We start from the raw sequence: 17,862 nt of genomic DNA, 5'->3' as shown, positions 1-17,862 counted from the left end.
CTTGATTAAATGGAATCTGGAGGTCAATTAAAGGGTCAGTTCACCAAAATTCACAAAAAAACAACAACTTATTCTTAGTGGTACCGTATAGATAGTTGATTGTGTCGTACAGAAGTATCATCAGCTATATAGACTTCAAGACTCTGAACTTAAGGGTCAGGCTTCCTAAATGGGACTGTGAGATAATTGATGGCAGAGAAAAACATTTTGTCACTTGTTTGGGTTTTTTTTTTCTCTCATTTAATGTATAAATTACACAATAACTTGACCTCTGAGAAATTTTAGTGAGGAAATATCTCTTCAATGGAATAGATTTTTAGCTCATAGACGTCTAATACTTATCAGGGTATATGCAGGATGAGTCATGTTTGTACACGATTCAAAGGTGGCATCTCCTCTCTGGTACAAAAGGCGACACAGATACCACTTCTACACAAGAACTTGCTAGTGGACGAGATCTCCTTTTTTTTTTTTTTCTTTATTTCTTGTGTCATGTTTGTCATCATGCCAGAAAAAAAGTGAATAGTAGAAGGCAGCAGATCATCCTCATAACTCCTCACACTTCATCCAGAAGTTTTTAACACTAACATTCTGAATGAGTCACATCATTCCTTCCCAGAGGAAAATTTTACTGCTCAAAGCTTGCTCCTTTATGGCTATGGAGCCGTAAAGGAGCTCAATGAAAGTTCTCATTTCAGTCTTGTTGTTGTCTTTTTTGGTCTCAAACATTTCTCATTTGTTTCTCCTAAAATTCCTTAGGAGCAATAGGTAAGACTTGAGACTTTACCGCTCAAACCTCGCTCAAACCTCGGAGTGACTGCCCATTGTAGACATTCTCTGCTCTGCCTGTGTGTGCGTGTAACTCAGCCCCGCCCTCGGTCAAACAGACATGCAGACCTGCAGCTATTTATGACATACTGAGAGCATAGAAGAGAGAGGGAGACAATGATGTCACCGATCATACAAACCAGGGCTGCCCAAAGTAGGGTCCACACCTAAATGTTTGATTTGTGGAAAATTATATTAAGAATCCCTGTTAATGCTGTTCTATGTGGTCTGCTGCTCTTTAAATACACCCATGTGGGAGTCCTGACTTCTATTTTCTTTTCATAATCTGAGCACGGCAGACAGACAAACTAAGCAGCACGTCAGACAATTAAGGTATCTTGGGATCCTACTAAGGAAGCCATGAGAGGCAAGTGAAAAAAATTGAGGAACATTGAAATATTATCCATTTTCCACCTGTTCTTACACCATAAACACAGGAGAGAAACCTATATAGATCAGACTTACAAAATGCATCACCAGAATTTTCTACCGTCTTTCTGGACTTCTATTTATTACCATTTCACATCTTGAGAAAACAACATAATAGGTGCTTGCTTTTGGCCCTAGTCCATCAGTGAGTCGAGAAAAAGCCCCACTTCAAACAATAATTCTTTCTTAAAAACTCATCATTTACGAAAATCTTGTTCTAAAAATGTAACTATAGCGTTCAAATAAATGTAGTGGAGTGAAAAGTACAATATTCTCAATTCCTCAAATTGCACTTAAGGATGTGTTTTTCCACCTCTGCAGATAGTTTTAGTTTCATTCACAAGCATTTTGAGATTTTTATCACAAACCCGCCACAATGGAGAGCTGCACGTGTAGTGTTCACTTTTACTCATTTTCCAAGAAAAGGCTGAATGGAAATACACAGAAATAACAAATCATGACACATTCATCTTGTTGCTCAGTTGCATCTTTTATTCTATCAGTCTCTCTTGACACATTACATACTGTAGCTCTGCAGTGAAGCTTGTGTAGCCTAGATTACTGTCTTGATATTTAAAGCTGCATAGTCACACATCTGGAGTATTCAGTCAACAATTATAATGAGACAAATCCAATGGGAGTATTTTTGAAAAAAGGCTTCTCCTCTGAAGTTTTTTTTTGTCATTAACTGCCTTTGTTTAACATTAAATAGTTAAATAGAGCAATCAGGTAATTTAATCTTAATTGAAAACTTAAAGACATTTTCTTTTCAGGTGTGTGATGGTGGGCAATCTTTTTCTGCAGTCTTTGAACACAAGTATATATCCAAAGCTATATTTCCTTTACACATATATTATCATAGCCATCAGTACAGTCATTTCGCTAAAGCATTTGCATTTCAGTAGGTTGTTTTTTTTCTTGAGTTATTTTTAAATTGACTTTATTTGGCAACCCCATACACTCATAAAGAAAGAGTACCAATGGAAAAGATAACTCCATTGTCATTTGATTTGAATATTTACAATTTTGTCAAAAGACACTTCAGCCTCAAATTTCTCTTGTTAAGTCAATTGGACTTGTTATGTTTCCTTCCTCTTCTTCATGTTGTACATGTGCCACGGTAAAAGTCTTTTTTTTAAAAACACTCACTTTACATACATAACACCCAGAAACACACACACTGACACATGCATACATAGAGACTCACTCAGTGTGTGAAGGTAAACCTGTACAAAGGGAAATGGTGTGTTTTTATGTCTCACACAGTTCATCTCTGACATCCTCCTTCTGTTCAGTGAAACATTGCAATTAGCGTTCAGCTGATTTCCAACAGCCACACATGCAGAAGTTTATATAAGCTTCAGTTAAACGGTCACTCCTAGTGAAATAAAGTCTTGAAGTTGACACAGAAAAAACTACAGCCAGGACTACATTTAGTCAACAGTGTCTGATAATACAGCAGTGATAGCAGGGGGCCATTCCCCTGACGGTTACTGTAGCAGAGTGTCGGAGATAACGTTGGTTAATTGTGCACACAAAAATAAAAATGAATAAAGTAAAAATGAGGTGTTCATGTTAATTTGTTATTCTAGTACCCCACCAGCAACATGTAAAATATGAGGAAATATGAATTGAAGAAATACAATTTTCTATTTGTACATTTGTCATCACACGTTCTACAAGTAATAGTGCTGATTGTTTCATTTACATTTTTGCTTTGCGCTTCCTTTCTATGTGCAAACGTCTACAGGCTCAAAAATAGGTTTAGTTATATACATCAAGCACCTTGGTGAAATAGCTTCGGCAGCTATAGTCATTATAGTCATTCTCTTCCCCCCCGCCCAGTGATTTCCTGTTGGTTCCTCAGTCTGACCATTTTATTTTGGCACTCAGCAGCTAACTTCTTTTACTATCCTCATACAGCTTTAGCTCAACCATACAGCTCCGCTCGAATAACACCTGATCCGTCTTTAATGGAAGCATTCTGTAGCATTCACACAGGACTTTTCTTGTCTGAGTGTCAGTGACACAGAGAGCACAAGGAACTGACTCAAGATCAGCTTTGAGAGGGTGCCGACTGAGTTATAACAGCACAGGACGAAGACTGTGGCTACATTTAGAACTGAAAACAACACCTTTATGTTTCGTATGAAGCACCAGGAAGAGAAATTACACACCTCAAAATAGGGATGAGCAATGTAGTGTCTTTTTGTAGCCAGTAATTACCTGCTTCTCATTGGCGATAAGATAAACGCCAGTTTTATATTTTGGGATTTTAAAAAGCAGTTCCTAACCTGTCCACAGCTCTAATAATGTATGTTAAAACACATAGCCTTTTTTCGCCCTCTCTAATCCTTTTGCAGAACATTTATTGCAAATTGCAATCATGCTGTCTTCCTTTGAAACCGTAAAAAACGTGCATGCTGGCGTTGACATGACGACTGTTGCTGCAGTTTGATGTCATGAGTCCAACAACAACATGCTGCACTTGCTGTTGTTCTTCTTCTTCTGTGTTTATTGGTGGATCACAATCCAACCTTAAATGTTCATATTAACACCTACTGTATCAGAGTGTGTACATGCTGCGCTTAAGTCAGTGAAAGCCACTTGGCTTTGTATTAACGGCTCTATTCATCAGTTATAGTTTGATTTTCAGCAGATAATTGATCAGTCCAGTAAATATTGTACGCCTCAAACTGTTTACCTGTGATGTTCGACGCATTTCAGATGTGTTTTTTTGTTATATGATATAAATGTAGTTTAACTGGTTGGGGCTCTAACTTTCCTTAAAAAAGCTTCTGCTTCTACTTAGTTACAGTCACTGAGAAATTGATGTCGGTGCCTCCGTCTGGTTTCCACTTCCTAAGCCTGACACCAAAATGATGGTGATTTTTAAAGCCAATAATGTAATTACTGTTAAAATGTTGTTTCTTTTAACTGCAGTGATTGAATTGTGATATTTATTAAATCATAGGTTTAATTTAACGTTTACTGAGCTAGGAGCTCCAAAGTACCTCAGCGATGGATAAGATGGTTAAACTTTTCAAATGGTGGGTTTCTCCCATAAACTCTAGTTTTTAGAGAAATCCATAATAAATTTATTAAAGATAGCGGCGCATTTTATTTGGTTGCCTGCTGCTATAACTACCAGGGAAACACCAGAGGATATGGCGGGAGGTGAGGAAGGAAGTTGGTGAGGGTGAGTACAACTTTAAAACATGCCCTCATCCTTGAACCTTTCTGCCTCAGTCACACCATTTTCAACAAGCAGTGGTGGTTAATAATAAAGACAATGACTCCCACGATCCCACGCTGCTTCACAACGTCATGAAACTTTTGGTCTTTTTGTTTCAGTGCAGCTCAATTTACATACTGCGCGTTTAAGGTTTGCCTGTGATTTAGTCTGTTAGTGTAAAGCTGCAGCTGTAAGGCAGTTAAATGCTGAATCATGACATCTTGTTAGACATTGAAGACTCACGCTCACCATTATTGATGCCAAACTTGCTGATCATACTCAGAAATACACTCGTTACCTCCTGGACAGCCTTTGTTGCACAACTCAGACCATCCTGCTCTTTTTTCTATGTGTTTACCGTTAAGTAAATAACAGCCTGTAAATTGGTGTGAAATGGACGTGGGGTTCCTCACTCGATTAGCTGAGAGTTATACACTACTCTTTTAATTGTGCGTGGGGTGAAAGTCACACTATGTTTTCCCGTATCCTACAGATCTGTCTCACTACACAAGACAAGAACAGCAATGATAAATTCAGGATATGCAACATTCTTAATTTTCACAGGACAATCATTTATAGGATTCAACTTTCTTAAACACAAGATTACAGGGTCCAGCTACGAGAAGAGCTCGCCCCTCTGCAGGGCAGTGACATCTGCACGAAGGAGTCAGGACCAAAAAAATCAGCTCTGCTGCTCAATCACAGTTCAAATGCTCAAAGTCTCGTCCAAAGACCAAAGCTGACCGCAGGAAGAATAGCATGACTCAGTAAATCAAAAGGTCTGTATGTAAACACGGTGTTGCCATAGTTACAGGTGTGTATTGCGATGGTGCGGTACTGTGGCTGGACGCAGCAGAGGTCACGTCCCCTTTGCTGCCCGAGGGAGGAAGTGTCAAGACCTCGGCGCGCTCGAGGAAGATGGTGGAGATGCTGAAGAGCGGTCGCTCTCTCTCTGGTCGCTGTCGTCCGTGGACGCAGGTGCTGCAGGGTTACTGACACAAGAAGACATACATTTTTATGTAGTACTCAAAAAAGAAAAGTGACACTTCCTACCATTTCCAATTATCTTCTAGAAGGGAAGTGATACATCTTGTAGATTCTTAGAATTAGGAAGGTTCCTCAAAAAGTTTTACAGCTTAACGTGCAAAAATGTTAAATTAGTTTACAAGCAAGTGAACAATTCAACACACAGGAAGAATACAATTTCATATGTGTAAATAAATCAGTTCCTTAAAGGAAAAAATGAACTGAAAGCTGAAACTTAAGCACTGCTTAACTCAAGATAACTAACGGACTGAAATAAGAATTCTGTGTCTATTTTAAACATAATTTGTACCTAATCATATTATTTATGTAATTAAGCCTTTAGCAGCGTCATAAAAACCTTTAAAACATGTTTCATAACACGCTGTAATGTAGCTGAATGTAGACTTACGTGTTTACTTAAGTTTTTGTCTTTTCAAAGACTTTGCAGGCCAAATTCGTTTAAATTCAGGAACCCAACACAATAAAATCTGAGACAAGGATTGAGATAAATTACCTTTTAATTCTTCCCCTAGTTTTTCCACATGCATTAAAAAAAATATATTCCAACACTCTCAATAAAATCTTCATCTTTCAAAGATTTCAAGGACCCGTGACAACAGCACTGTATCATGTTGTAAACCATTTAGTAAATGCTTGAATTCAGCTTCAACATGCTATACTGGGACTTAAAGCAAAGATTTACTGTAGGAAACTAAAAAATGTAAAATAAAACTTTAGCTAAAGCAACAAAATGGAGGGACAGGACTGGCAAGAGAGATAACACAGACTGAATCCAGTGTGTGTGTGTGTGAGCCTCACCTGTCTCCAGTCTGAGTGATGAGTCTCCTGCAGGTCTCCATCTGAACATCCAGGCCTCTCTTCATGGAGCACATCTCCATGTACTCGTGCAGGTGCCGGTTCATGTCACTCTTTGCCGTGGCCAGTTCCAGCTGGAGTCAGAAAACACGCAGTCAGACATATTCAGAATGTGTGTTTTCCATGAAAGAGTTTGTTTAATCTGTGCAATAATGAGGCGCTGGCAACATGCAGGACACGTTACTGTGGCTTCACATGCCTTTTGTGTCCGTGGAAAGGAAAATTTCTCAAGATGTTAAATTAGTCATGTGAATTGACAGATTAAAAGAAAATATGCATTATAATGCAATTCAACAAGAAAACAGGAAGGACAGATGCATTATGAGGCCATGATTCAGGAATTTGTCAAAGCAACATGATGCACCATTAGAGATGAACAAATCAAAATAAAAACAGAAGAACTGTGTCACACTTAATGCTGAGCCATGGCTTAAATGTGCAGGCAACAGAGCACTCAGATGCATTTATATGCCAGAAAAAAAAGCTCTTGAGCTCAACGCCAGTGCAAACGACACAATATAAAAAAAGGGTCAGTACTATTGTAGCTATTTGTAATTTAGAAATATGGAGCAAGTGTCTGACCTCAATCTGGTCAATTGTCTCTTGGTATTCCTTCTCCCGGGACTTGAAAAGACATTCAGTGTCATTAATCACCTGTTCCAGACAGTCCTCCTGCTGGAGAGAAAGAGACTTTGAGTGTGTGTGGAGGTGGATATCCATGTGAGAAAATGTAGAAACAATCAGCAGCAAACAGAAATGAGTTTGTGTGTGCATCATTAGAGCACAGCTGGTTTTATGCTCCATCAGCTCGGATTTCACTGACTAATGCAGCTGCACCCTGCAGACTGTTCGGATACCACGCAGCCGGTGAATGAAAACAAACACCTACATGCATTTCTTGGAAACAAACACAATGTACACCAATACAAGCCAGACAATGCATCTGTGCCAGTGTGTATATGTGTGTGTGTGTGTGTGTGTGTGTGTGTGTGTGTGTGTCTGTGTGTGTGTGTGTGTGTGTGTGTGTGCGCGTGTGTGTGCGTGTGTGTGGTGTTCTGTCCTCAAATGGCCCAGCCACACTGGAGCTGTGAAGGTCAGTGGATTTGAAGGGACATCAACTCTCATGACGTCAGAACTTTAAAAGCTTCACTGAAATCTGAACCAACTATTTCATCACGCATGCAGCTGCCTGTAGGATGACAAGTGAAAAAGTGCACAGACTGATTCTGCTCTCTCAGCGTCGTCCTCCCTGAGAATTACACACCTTGATTAAGTCAGACATCCACTGCATCTGTAAGCCGGATGGTAGGGATGGGAGAAAAAACTATTCTTATATTCTGGCTTGAAAGATCAAAATTCTAATTTAAAACCCAATTCTCAATATTATGATCACTTACAGAGAAGATGTAAGACTCTTATGGCTGAATCAATCAATCAGCGCTCTGGCTTCATGGCTCTGCAGAGTAAAGCTGGACTTACACTAAAGGACTTTTCAAATTGTACCAATATGGAAATTTAGTTGTGTCACACCCATGTGGAGAACCTCCACAGATTTTCTTCTCTCTAATGTTAAATATACACAAAGTGAAAGATTTTTAACTAATGGCACATCACACTACAGATGAGGTTATCGGAGGGAGCAATGCCGCACGTGATCTCATGGAGATAAGCTCCATAAAGTTCAGATATGTTGCAGCTGTTGTATTGGATTGCATGACTTGTGGATTGCATGAGGTGTTGCTTTTGGTTTATACTAGAAAGCTGTATCACATTTCCACATTAAAATGTGTAAAACTAACATCTTTTGGTTTTTGTTTTCATGAAATTATCCCACATGTTTCCCACAATGATCAAACCCAGAGAAATCCAGATTTTTTTATTCAAGGTAATGTCTTAATGCGTCAGAGAGTGAGGAAGGAAGTCACAAAACTTGAAACTTGAAACTTTAAAACATTAAGTTATAATGCAGACAACAACTCCCATTATCTCATACTACTTCAAGACTCATCAAGTCTACACACTGATGGTTTAAAACCAGAACTCAGAGATCTCATTGGAGTGACACATGTGACTGCAGCCTACCTCTCCTGGTGGGTGGGTGGGGTCAGGAGGTAAAGTGCATCCTGGGAAGTCTTCCCAAAGAAGCAGCGTCTCCTCAGTTTCCTCCCAGGCCAGACTGTCACAATCATCCTCAAACTCACATTCACGCCTTAAAACAAAAACAGACATACGCACATCGAAATGTAATTAGCCAAAGTGCAGGACTGAAGGACACTGACATTACACTTATCGCATCTCAAAGTCAGACCACTCACAGTTGGTTCAGCATCCTCTGCATCTCCTCATTGATCTGATTGGCCGATGAACTGCAGTGCTCTTCATCTTTGACCACGCCCCCGTCACTCTCAGAGCCGCTGACTGGTTTGTCACAGTCACTGCCGTTCAAGGACAGGGGTGTTTGTTTCCGGTGGCAGTTCAGGGGAGATTGGTTGTTTGGAACCTGCATGGGGAATATTTAGGATTCAGACCAATGATATCAACATCTACAACACAAACCTTCACAGTAAGCACAAGGTAAAGACTCGATAAATTAACTTCCTGGTACCTGGTACATCTGGATCACATCCTCGCAGTTCCTCTGCTGAGCTACGTCACAGAGACGAGCGGTGATGTCGATCCTTCGGCAGATGTCCATGTCCACCTTCATGGCTTTCTCTTGGATTTTACTGTCCAACTCTGATAAGTTCTACAGAGAGGATGGAGGGAACCAGATGAGACAGAGAAAAGGGAAAACTTTCCCAGATTTTTAGTCAAATGAAGAGATGAAATGAAGAACAACAACTTTTGGGTTAAAAAAATCTCTGGTTGGGTTTTTATTGTATTCTAATGGCCCAGCTAGTCTGCAGGTGTAAATATGAATCAGTTGATAATAGGTGGACTGGCTCTGTAGCCCAGCATCACGCGGTAAACAGGTTTGTCATTGGTCCACTAGATCGCCTCAGCTTGAAGTTGCAACTTTCATCAAAGTAGCAACTGTTTTTGCCACTGACAGACTCCCATTGTTGTTCTGAAGTGTCTGACAACATTATGGAATCCTCACAGACATAAACTTTTTTATTCAAGAGTAAAATCCTTTTCATTTAACCAGAAAGAGACGCTACGCTGATCTCACCAAATCCACCGGGCTCCAGTTACAGAAACATTCATCTTATCATCGTAAGACAGACTTCATTCAAACTCAGCAGGTTCCACTTCCCATTGTTACATCTGACAGACATCACTGTAGCAGTAGGGGGGAAAACACAAGTGTGTAGAACCATAATATTTTCCCATCAAACAACCAAACCATTGTTATCTTTATTTTAATGTTAATGATAAAATTACTGTTTCTCTCTATCTTTTCCTCAACATTATCAAACACTAATAACACTAATAACTAACACTAATAACAATCTGAGCCGGTCAGGGGCAAAAACAAGCACTTTTAGTGGACCTCAAAAGAATTGTTGCAGCCAGTCACAGCTGTGGGCTGAGGTCATCTACTGGACCGACTCCAAAACCTTTTGTACCCATTAGTCAGGTGCTCAAACAGTCCGTTGGAGGGGTCCTCCTTGTAAAGGTCTAGCTAAAAAGACAAGCTAGAGGAGGATAAACACCTCTCAGGGATCTCTTTCCACTGGCAACAAACCTGGCAACCCAAAGTTAATGGATTATTAATGATGTGTAAACCATCAACTGGTTCACTGACACTTAAAACTTGACTCACTATGGAGTTTTGTTTTAGATATCACACTCAAGCCATCGGTTTCAACTTTTGAAGCTTTTACACAGGGTTTTTTAGTAACGATACATAACAACATAATTCAACTTTAGTGATTTAAAGAGTTGAATGCTGGGCTCACATTGCTCATGAGCCCTTTGAAGAGAACCAGCTCTGCCTTCAGCTGCTGAACTCTGAGAGCCAGCTCGTCCTGACAACCTTCACTCTCCTGCAGGTCCTGCACACATAGAGAAAGCCATGAACACCACACATGAACAGTACATGCAAGTGCAAACGTGCCCACACACACACACACACACACGCACACACTAACACACAGAGTGGGCCTGACACATCACTGGATACACTACATCAGCAAACTGTACAAAAACATCGTAAATCCTAAAAGCATAATCTTCTCAGGGCAGATTTGACTGATGGCATCATAATTCTCTCTTCTCCATGATGACTTATTCATACAGTATGTGCTGCAACCCCCGGTCCGGCTTTTTCAAGTTCTCAGCTGGTGGTTTGCTGCTTGTGGTCTCATGTCAGTGTAGTTCTGCAGGCAAAACAGTGTCAGGTGCAGATTCCTGGCAATGAACTCACAAGTATGCACGCACGTGCACACACCTACCCACCCACACAGGAAATCAACAAAGCATTGGTTGGAAGGAAGCACAATTATAACAGCAGGTGTCAGATAAAAAAAAAAAAAAGCTCTATTCTATTCAGAATAGAAGAGAAGAGTTTGTGCACTTTCCTGAGTTGCAAACAAACAATTATAAAAGAGTGCAGCAGCTTTGAATGAGTCAGGACTTGAATCAATGTAATAATGATAGACATTGCAGAGAGGAGATAACCACTGCCATCAGAGTGAGAGCTTACCGCCTCCCGCAGCTGCACTATGCTCTGTATTTAAACCAGCTCATCAGTTGTTGTTGTTGTTTTTTTGTTGTTTTTTTTGTCCTTTATGGCTTTATTGATACATGAGCAGAAGTTTGTGACAGGAAACAGGATGAGAAAAAGGGGGAGTGACACGCAGCAAAGGGCTTCGACAGGCTGGGAGTCGAACCCGGGGCCGCTGCAGCGAGGACAAAGCCTCTGTACATGGGACGCCTGCTCTACCGACTGAGCTAAACGGCGCCCCTCAGCTCATCAGTTTAATGAGAACTAAAACATCCAAGATATTTAACCACTAACCGGAAAACTCGCATGGTAGCTCGCTGCCACCACTTACAATTCATTTTGGTTGTCTTAATGAGTCATGCTGATGTCAAAGCTGTCAAACAAACATGAAGACAGAAGACGCTTCGATTAAGACACACTGCATTGTTGATCTCCTGCCATGTGTATCCACACACACACACACACACACACACAGATTTGCATAATGTTACCTCCTGTAGGTCGCCAATTTTCTGTTGCAGATCCATCCTCATGGTGTATTCTTCTTCCCATCTAAGAGACACGCAGATAAAAGAAGAAAACAATATTCTAGTGTTTATCTTAATGTAAATGAAGAGACAGAAAATATATAGACCATGGGTAACATTCATTAGTGTGTACATATAATTATGTGACTGTGTATTTCGGCCCCATGTGCACACGGTCACGGGATATAAATGACTTGAGTCAATGACATGACTGAACTACTTCAGATGTGTTTAAAGGTAATAAAAGGCTTAAATCATAGCCAAATCATAGGGATGGATTTTTCTTGTCTTGCCAAACCACCACAATGGGACACTTTCCTCCTTGACACCTGTCATCACATGACACTGCCGTTCAAAATTCTCCAGAAAGAAGATAGATTATAGAGATAGATGACTGGCTTAACAGCAGCAGCGTTTGCTGAAGCTGTAACCTTTGGCAGACTCTGTAATGGTGACACTGTTCATCTGACGAAACAGAAGCAACAATGAGCTGCTATTGGTCCATCGTACAGCATCTTCTACTAACATACTAGCATCTGACTGAATACTTAATGCACTTTAAAGTTCAAGTAGTGCTATGGCGCTGTGTTTCTATGTTTGAGTTGTCATGGTTTCACACTATTCCACTGATCCACGCCAAGAGAATGCAGCAATGAACCAGCAAAGACAAGGAAGACGGGCCCGCCAGCAAGTAAACATGGTAACAGAACTGTTGAAGCCCGGTTCCAAATTCTCTGATCCATCAGAAACATACGCCTCTGAGCTTAACAATTCCTTTTATCAATGCTGGCATGTTTCTGACAGTTGTACATGGCAAAACAATGACATCACACTCATGCGTCTGCCTTGCTGGAAACAACAAGGAGGAGTCATGCCGGAGAGGAAGAAATCATGGCTTCACTTCACCAAGAAAAATGACAACAGTGTCATTGTTGTAATATCTGTGAAATGGTTATTTTAAGCAAGAGTGGAACACCAGCAGTATGCTGTAACATTGGTCTACACAGGCTAAATTCCAGGAATGCCTGCATGTAGTTTTCATAGCTTTATTTGACAGGACAGGCGAAGAGCAACAGCAAACGAGGAGAGAGAGAGAGAGAAGACCTGCAGCAAAGGGGCACAGGCTGGGATCAACTTGAGCTGCTGCACCGAGGACACAGCCTCTGGGGTGCACGCTCTACATGTTGAGCTCCTGGGGCACTACAGCAATGTATCTCTACACTCTATGCATGAGTGGCACTACTTCCCAACTAAGCAGTGTGTCTATTACTGAGGGTAAATGTCCTATGTTATAATGACATCAGTGCCATGTAGGCAGGCTTCACAGATTCTTCTTTGACTAGAAAAAACTCTAGTTGAAATCTATCATACCCATCAGTGACTTTCTTAATATAGACGTGTCGACAAACCGGCACGCTAAAAAGCAAACAATCAGAAATCGGTCAGGGAATCGATAAAGATCAGACTGATAAGCAGAATCGACAGTGGCACTGAAAATAATAAAAATCTCATAAATTCCTTTGCAAATGTTTTAGGAAGGAAACACACTCAAGGACACACACAAGGCATTTTGGTGTGTAAGACTGAATGACAACATAACTTTTGTTTGTTTACAAGAAAACTCCATATGGCAACTTTAAAATCGCCCTATAAAATTGCTTTTCTGCATCAGTCAACACCAAATGCAAGTGGAGGAATGAGCAAGCACTAGAGGCTGACCATCAGGTGCTGGATTTTCATTTTAAATGCACAAGAACTGCAGCTGGATTTCAAATCTGGCTGACTGCCTCTCGACCTGACATTAAAACTTTACTCACAACTCCCTAACAAATCGCTCGTTTGATGAATTGTGTGCATGAATCTGAGCTTTGATCCATCTAAAAGCCTGAGCACAGATCCTGCATGTGACTTCATATAACACACGTGCCCAGGGTGGGGGGGACATCCACTCACTGCAGAGTCTGTAGCTTCTTATATAAATGCTGCTTGAAATGCAGAATGCTGCGGCACGTCTACACCTATAGGGAATACTAAATCTGAAAGAAACTGAGTCATGAAGCAGGGGCTGTTGTTGATGTAGAGGAGGCTTGTTTGATCGGTAAGGTGAGAGCGTGCAGAAAGCAGAGAAGTGCTTCCTTCTGCAAACCAAGCCCCCGTCAGGCCGTTACAGCTTGCAGTGCATGCTGCATTGCAGATACAGCGTGGAGAATGGAGAGGGGAGAGGGGAGAGGGGGGTGCGCAGTGGGAAAAGAGGGGGAGAGGAAGTGTTCAGCGTGTGAGGTTTCTGTGAGAAAGGGAAGGTGAAACTGTGGTGGGCAGAGTGGAAGGATGGGGGGACAGAAAGATGGTAAAGAAGCTGGAAGAGTGGAAAAAAATAAGATTGTATAAAGACGGAAAATGCACCAAAATCTTTAACGACAAATGGGAAACATAGGTGGTTATCAAGCCCTAAAATAGATTGAAAATGACTCACAGGGGCAACAAAAAGCATTTCATTATAGGACTGAGATCTGTTATAAATATCTGACTGCATCAGTAATGGTCATGGTCTCTTGAGTCTCTACGTACAGTTGCGTCACCTGTCTGGTGTCACACACTCCTGGGCAGTTTGCTCACAAAGAGCCCACTGTGCTGCGGTCGGTATCTCCTCTGTGAAGAATGCATGGCTGCTCATTTGGACCTAACACGAGGGAATTCAGTGATGAGTGCGCTGCAACATGGAGGCTACTGGAGCTCACGCAGGCCAGATAACACGTAACCAAATTCACAATAAGTGGACTGGACATGGGCTGATTTCTCCGAGAAAGAGAGTAAAAAGTGATCAGCTGTCACATTTAAGCTGGTGATGTCATCGGGTGACACACTGTTGTAAACTGGCACACTGACGATTCATAAGAAGTGAGTGTGTGTTCGGGGAAGTTCCATTTGAGACGTTATCAACGATTGAATGTTTTCATTATGAATAAATTGTTCTGTGTGAAAAATGTCATAAAAAAAAATCTGAAATGCCCTTTAGAGCGTCCCAGAGCTGAGGGTGACGTCATTCATCAAGTTAGAATTTTTATCAAATGTTTGATATCTCTCATTGTCCATAATGAGTCCAACAGTGTTTTAGGAGTGCGATGCAGACCAGTGGACTGCTTTTTAAAATTACCCACAATGCAACATAGCGACTGAGTGACATCACTGGAGGCAATTTAAGACCCCAAGACCTGGAAACACACACTGGATGTGTAAAATGGGTGGAGTTACCCTTTAACTAAAACAGATTATTATTCTATCTCTCTCTCTCTCTCTCTAGCTGTCTTTATTTTCTGTCCTGAGAGGTATGAAATTTGTTAATGAAGATCATGATAATATATATATATGTTTGAATGTATTTGTGTTTGGTGTTGTTTTAGTGTAGTTTTGGTCATGTCTTCATTATTTTCGTCAGTTCTTTGGTGAGTTATGTGACGTGTTTGTTATAAAAAAGAAAAGAACAGAACAAATATCTTACTTGAAACTGAAACAATTAATATATTACAAAAATAGCTTCATCTAATTTTCTCAGCTCTAGATCAGGCTTAAGTTTTAAGTTTTTAATTCCCAAATGTCCCAGCAAAATCACTCTGGGTGCTGTTAAATTGGGCTGCAGCTAACCGTTAGTTTCATTGTCAGTTAATCTGTAGTTTGTTTTACGGATTAATCTCTTAATTGATTGGTCTATACAGTGTCAGAAGATGTCGATAGATGACGTCCTCACATGTCTTGTTCTGTCCTAAAATATTCACTTTGCTGTGATAGAGGAGTAAAGAAACCAGAAAACATAACTTACTCAACTCCAAAATTACTCAGACCGATCAATCTGTTATCAAATAGCAGGATTTTAAATTGTTAAAAAACTGATCAGCTCTACAGTTAAAGCACTGTAGGTTTGTCTCAGTAAGAGGCCTGTCTGGACCCCCCCCTGCATTTGTCTTTAGATTACATCATCAGTACATCTCTCATCTTGTCCAGTTTCACAAGATAAAAACCTCAGCAGGTTGCTGTTTAATCATCATGAACCCTGTTTGTGTGGATTTTCCCTGATACTCCTGTAACTGAGCCACCCATGGGTGAGTCATGGAGCTTTGAAGTGAACATTTGTGCCACAGTCTGATCTTCACACCTCTCTTTTCAGCTCTGACCTTCATTCTTCTTTATATTTAGCTCATGACAGGTGGGTTTTTAAGATCTCTTTTTATTTCCAGCCGCAGCACCTGCCTCAGCGGTCAGCCATGAAGTGGATGCAGGGTCAGGCTGGAGGTGATGGATGGATGGACGGATGGAGCGGCTTTGTGCTGACTCTGCGTGTGGTGGAGACAGCTGGGCTGCAGCTGCTTTACGGCTCCAAAGTAGAACATTACACACACTTAAGAAGGCTAGATGTGCCCTGAAGGCCTGTTACAAGCATAATAAGAGGCTTTCACTACATTTACCTGCGTTTGTACTCGTCCCTTTCCCTCTTCACTTTGGCCAAGACGTTGTACAGCGCTCTTATCTCAGGGGTGATGGTGTCAATCTGGACCCCGACTCCATCAGGGTGCATCCAGGACACTCCCGGGCTGGTCAGACGCTCCGCACCGGGCCCAAACTTGCGGGTGTGGTTGTAGGACCAGATGGTGCCTGGGAGGAAGCGTGGAGGAGGGTTGGTGGAGGTCCCCTGGGCTGTGGTGGTGGTGTTGAGGAGGGCCTTAGGGCCCAAGCCAGGGGAGTCTACACAGGGGGAGGATTGGCTGATGGTGATGGATGGGTTACAGGTGTTTGTCTGGGCTGAGCTGGAGTTTTCAGTTGCAGGTGGGAACAGCGTTGTGGGCCTCCTGGCTGAATTGTTGGTGTTGTGGAAGGGGAGGGAGCCGGGCCTGAGCGGTATAGTCCCCACAAATCCTGTCTGCACACCTGTCTCCTGGGTCTCACAGCATCCACCTTGACAGCCCTTGTTGGCATCCAGCGCCTGTTGCAGCTGCTTCTCCAAAATCTTATTCCTGCGCTCCAACTCGTGCACTTTCGCCAAAAAGCATCTGAACCTCAGGTTGAGGGTTTTCAGGACGCTGATGTTGGATCCCAGGTCGTTTCTCAGAGCCATGGCTGCGGGGGGATGCGGCACAGCGCGGGGCTGGTAGTGGCTGCTGGGGTGGAAGTAAGGGGAGGTCTGTGAGGGTGCGGTGAAGTCAGGCCCCGGCTGATCAGGCCCAGAGCCAGGCTGCTCACCCAGGAGGAAAGACGCCGCGTCAGGTCCACCGAAAACGGCTTCGGGGAGGAGGCCTGAGGGGGAGTCTGGGTGTCCGGGAGTGTGGCTCTGCTGCGGATGCTGTTGGAGATGCGTATTGGCCCCCAACAAAGGATTCATGCTATGGTATGGAAAACTAAAGCGCTGCAGATCTGGCATGAACACGGACGGGAATTATCTTGCTCCAAATGACTGAATGGATAATAAATAGCCGCTAAACTTGTCCGAGCGCCGTGCGCACAGAAAAAGCCAGTGTTTACCTGCTTATATAACCGCCTTTAAATACGAATCTGATCCTTAAAGCTGAGAGGATCTTAACGTCGGCTGGTGGATCCGTGATCCCTCACCGTCCGCAAACTAAACATCAAATAGCGGCTCAGGACGAGGCTGCGAGCATGGAGCGCACCACGGGACCCGAGACTCGGTCAGATGCTGAGCAAAACAAACGCGATTTAACGAAGAAAAAAGACGCAGAGCGTGAATGAATAACAATGAAATCCAGTGTCACCGCGTCACTGAAGTTCTGGCAACAAGATGTGACCGCAGGCTGGAGGAGAGCTGCGGGATTGGAAGAGAGAGGCTATCGTAAATATCCGACTAGAGGCGCGCCGATCCGTTAACTCTTTGTTTTCTGTGGAATACGACACTGAACAGGGCTGGATTTCTTGGAGAGACAGCAGCCAGACACGAGTGACAAACACAAACTAGAGCACAGTCTTCAAAAGCTTCATAAAGCACTTTAAAAAATTGACTCTATCCAAGGTTTGATAAGGTTATTAAACAGGCAGCTGCACCTAAACACAGGAGCCCAGAGCCAGCACGCCTCACGTTCACTGTTTGTGATCATCTGATTACTGGATTAAAATATCTGGAACTTAATACATGAACTGACATGCTATTGTTATTAGTCATTTCATTACTGTTTCAGTCATTTTTTTTAATGAATTAATGTCAGAAATGTCCCTTTTCCAGCTTCTTAAAGGGACAGTTCACCCAAAAATCAGAACTATACAGGCTTGTT

At 42.0% G+C, this 17,862-nt stretch overlaps 1 protein-coding gene across 2 annotated transcripts; it reads right to left on the bottom strand.

The window, feature by feature from the left end:
* Nucleotides 1-1,726: 1,726 nt before the first annotated feature.
* iffo1b (intermediate filament family orphan 1b) lies at nucleotides 1,727-17,466 on the bottom strand. 2 transcript variants are annotated; one of them, XM_030394042.1, is made up of 9 exons: nucleotides 16,051-17,466; nucleotides 11,555-11,615; nucleotides 10,297-10,392; nucleotides 9,000-9,140; nucleotides 8,710-8,894; nucleotides 8,477-8,603; nucleotides 6,977-7,066; nucleotides 6,338-6,468; nucleotides 1,727-5,484 (listed from the first exon to the last, which is right to left on the bottom strand). In XM_030394042.1, exons 1-9 carry the CDS (start codon nucleotides 16,998-17,000, stop codon nucleotides 5,385-5,387), a joined length of 1,881 nt encoding a protein of 626 aa, XP_030249902.1. In that variant the 5' UTR covers nucleotides 17,001-17,466; the 3' UTR covers nucleotides 1,727-5,384. The 2 variants fall into 2 exon arrangements, with proteins under 2 accessions (XP_030249902.1, XP_030249901.1); XM_030394041.1 differs by having other exon boundaries at nucleotides 6,977-7,069; nucleotides 16,051-17,461.
* Nucleotides 17,467-17,862: the final 396 nt, after the last annotated feature.

This window comes from Sparus aurata, chromosome 17, assembly GCF_900880675.1.
Source record: "Sparus aurata chromosome 17, fSpaAur1.1, whole genome shotgun sequence".
Taxonomy (NCBI): domain Eukaryota; kingdom Metazoa; phylum Chordata; class Actinopteri; order Spariformes; family Sparidae; genus Sparus; species Sparus aurata.
This window is presented reverse-complemented; position numbering and strand designations above follow the sequence as displayed.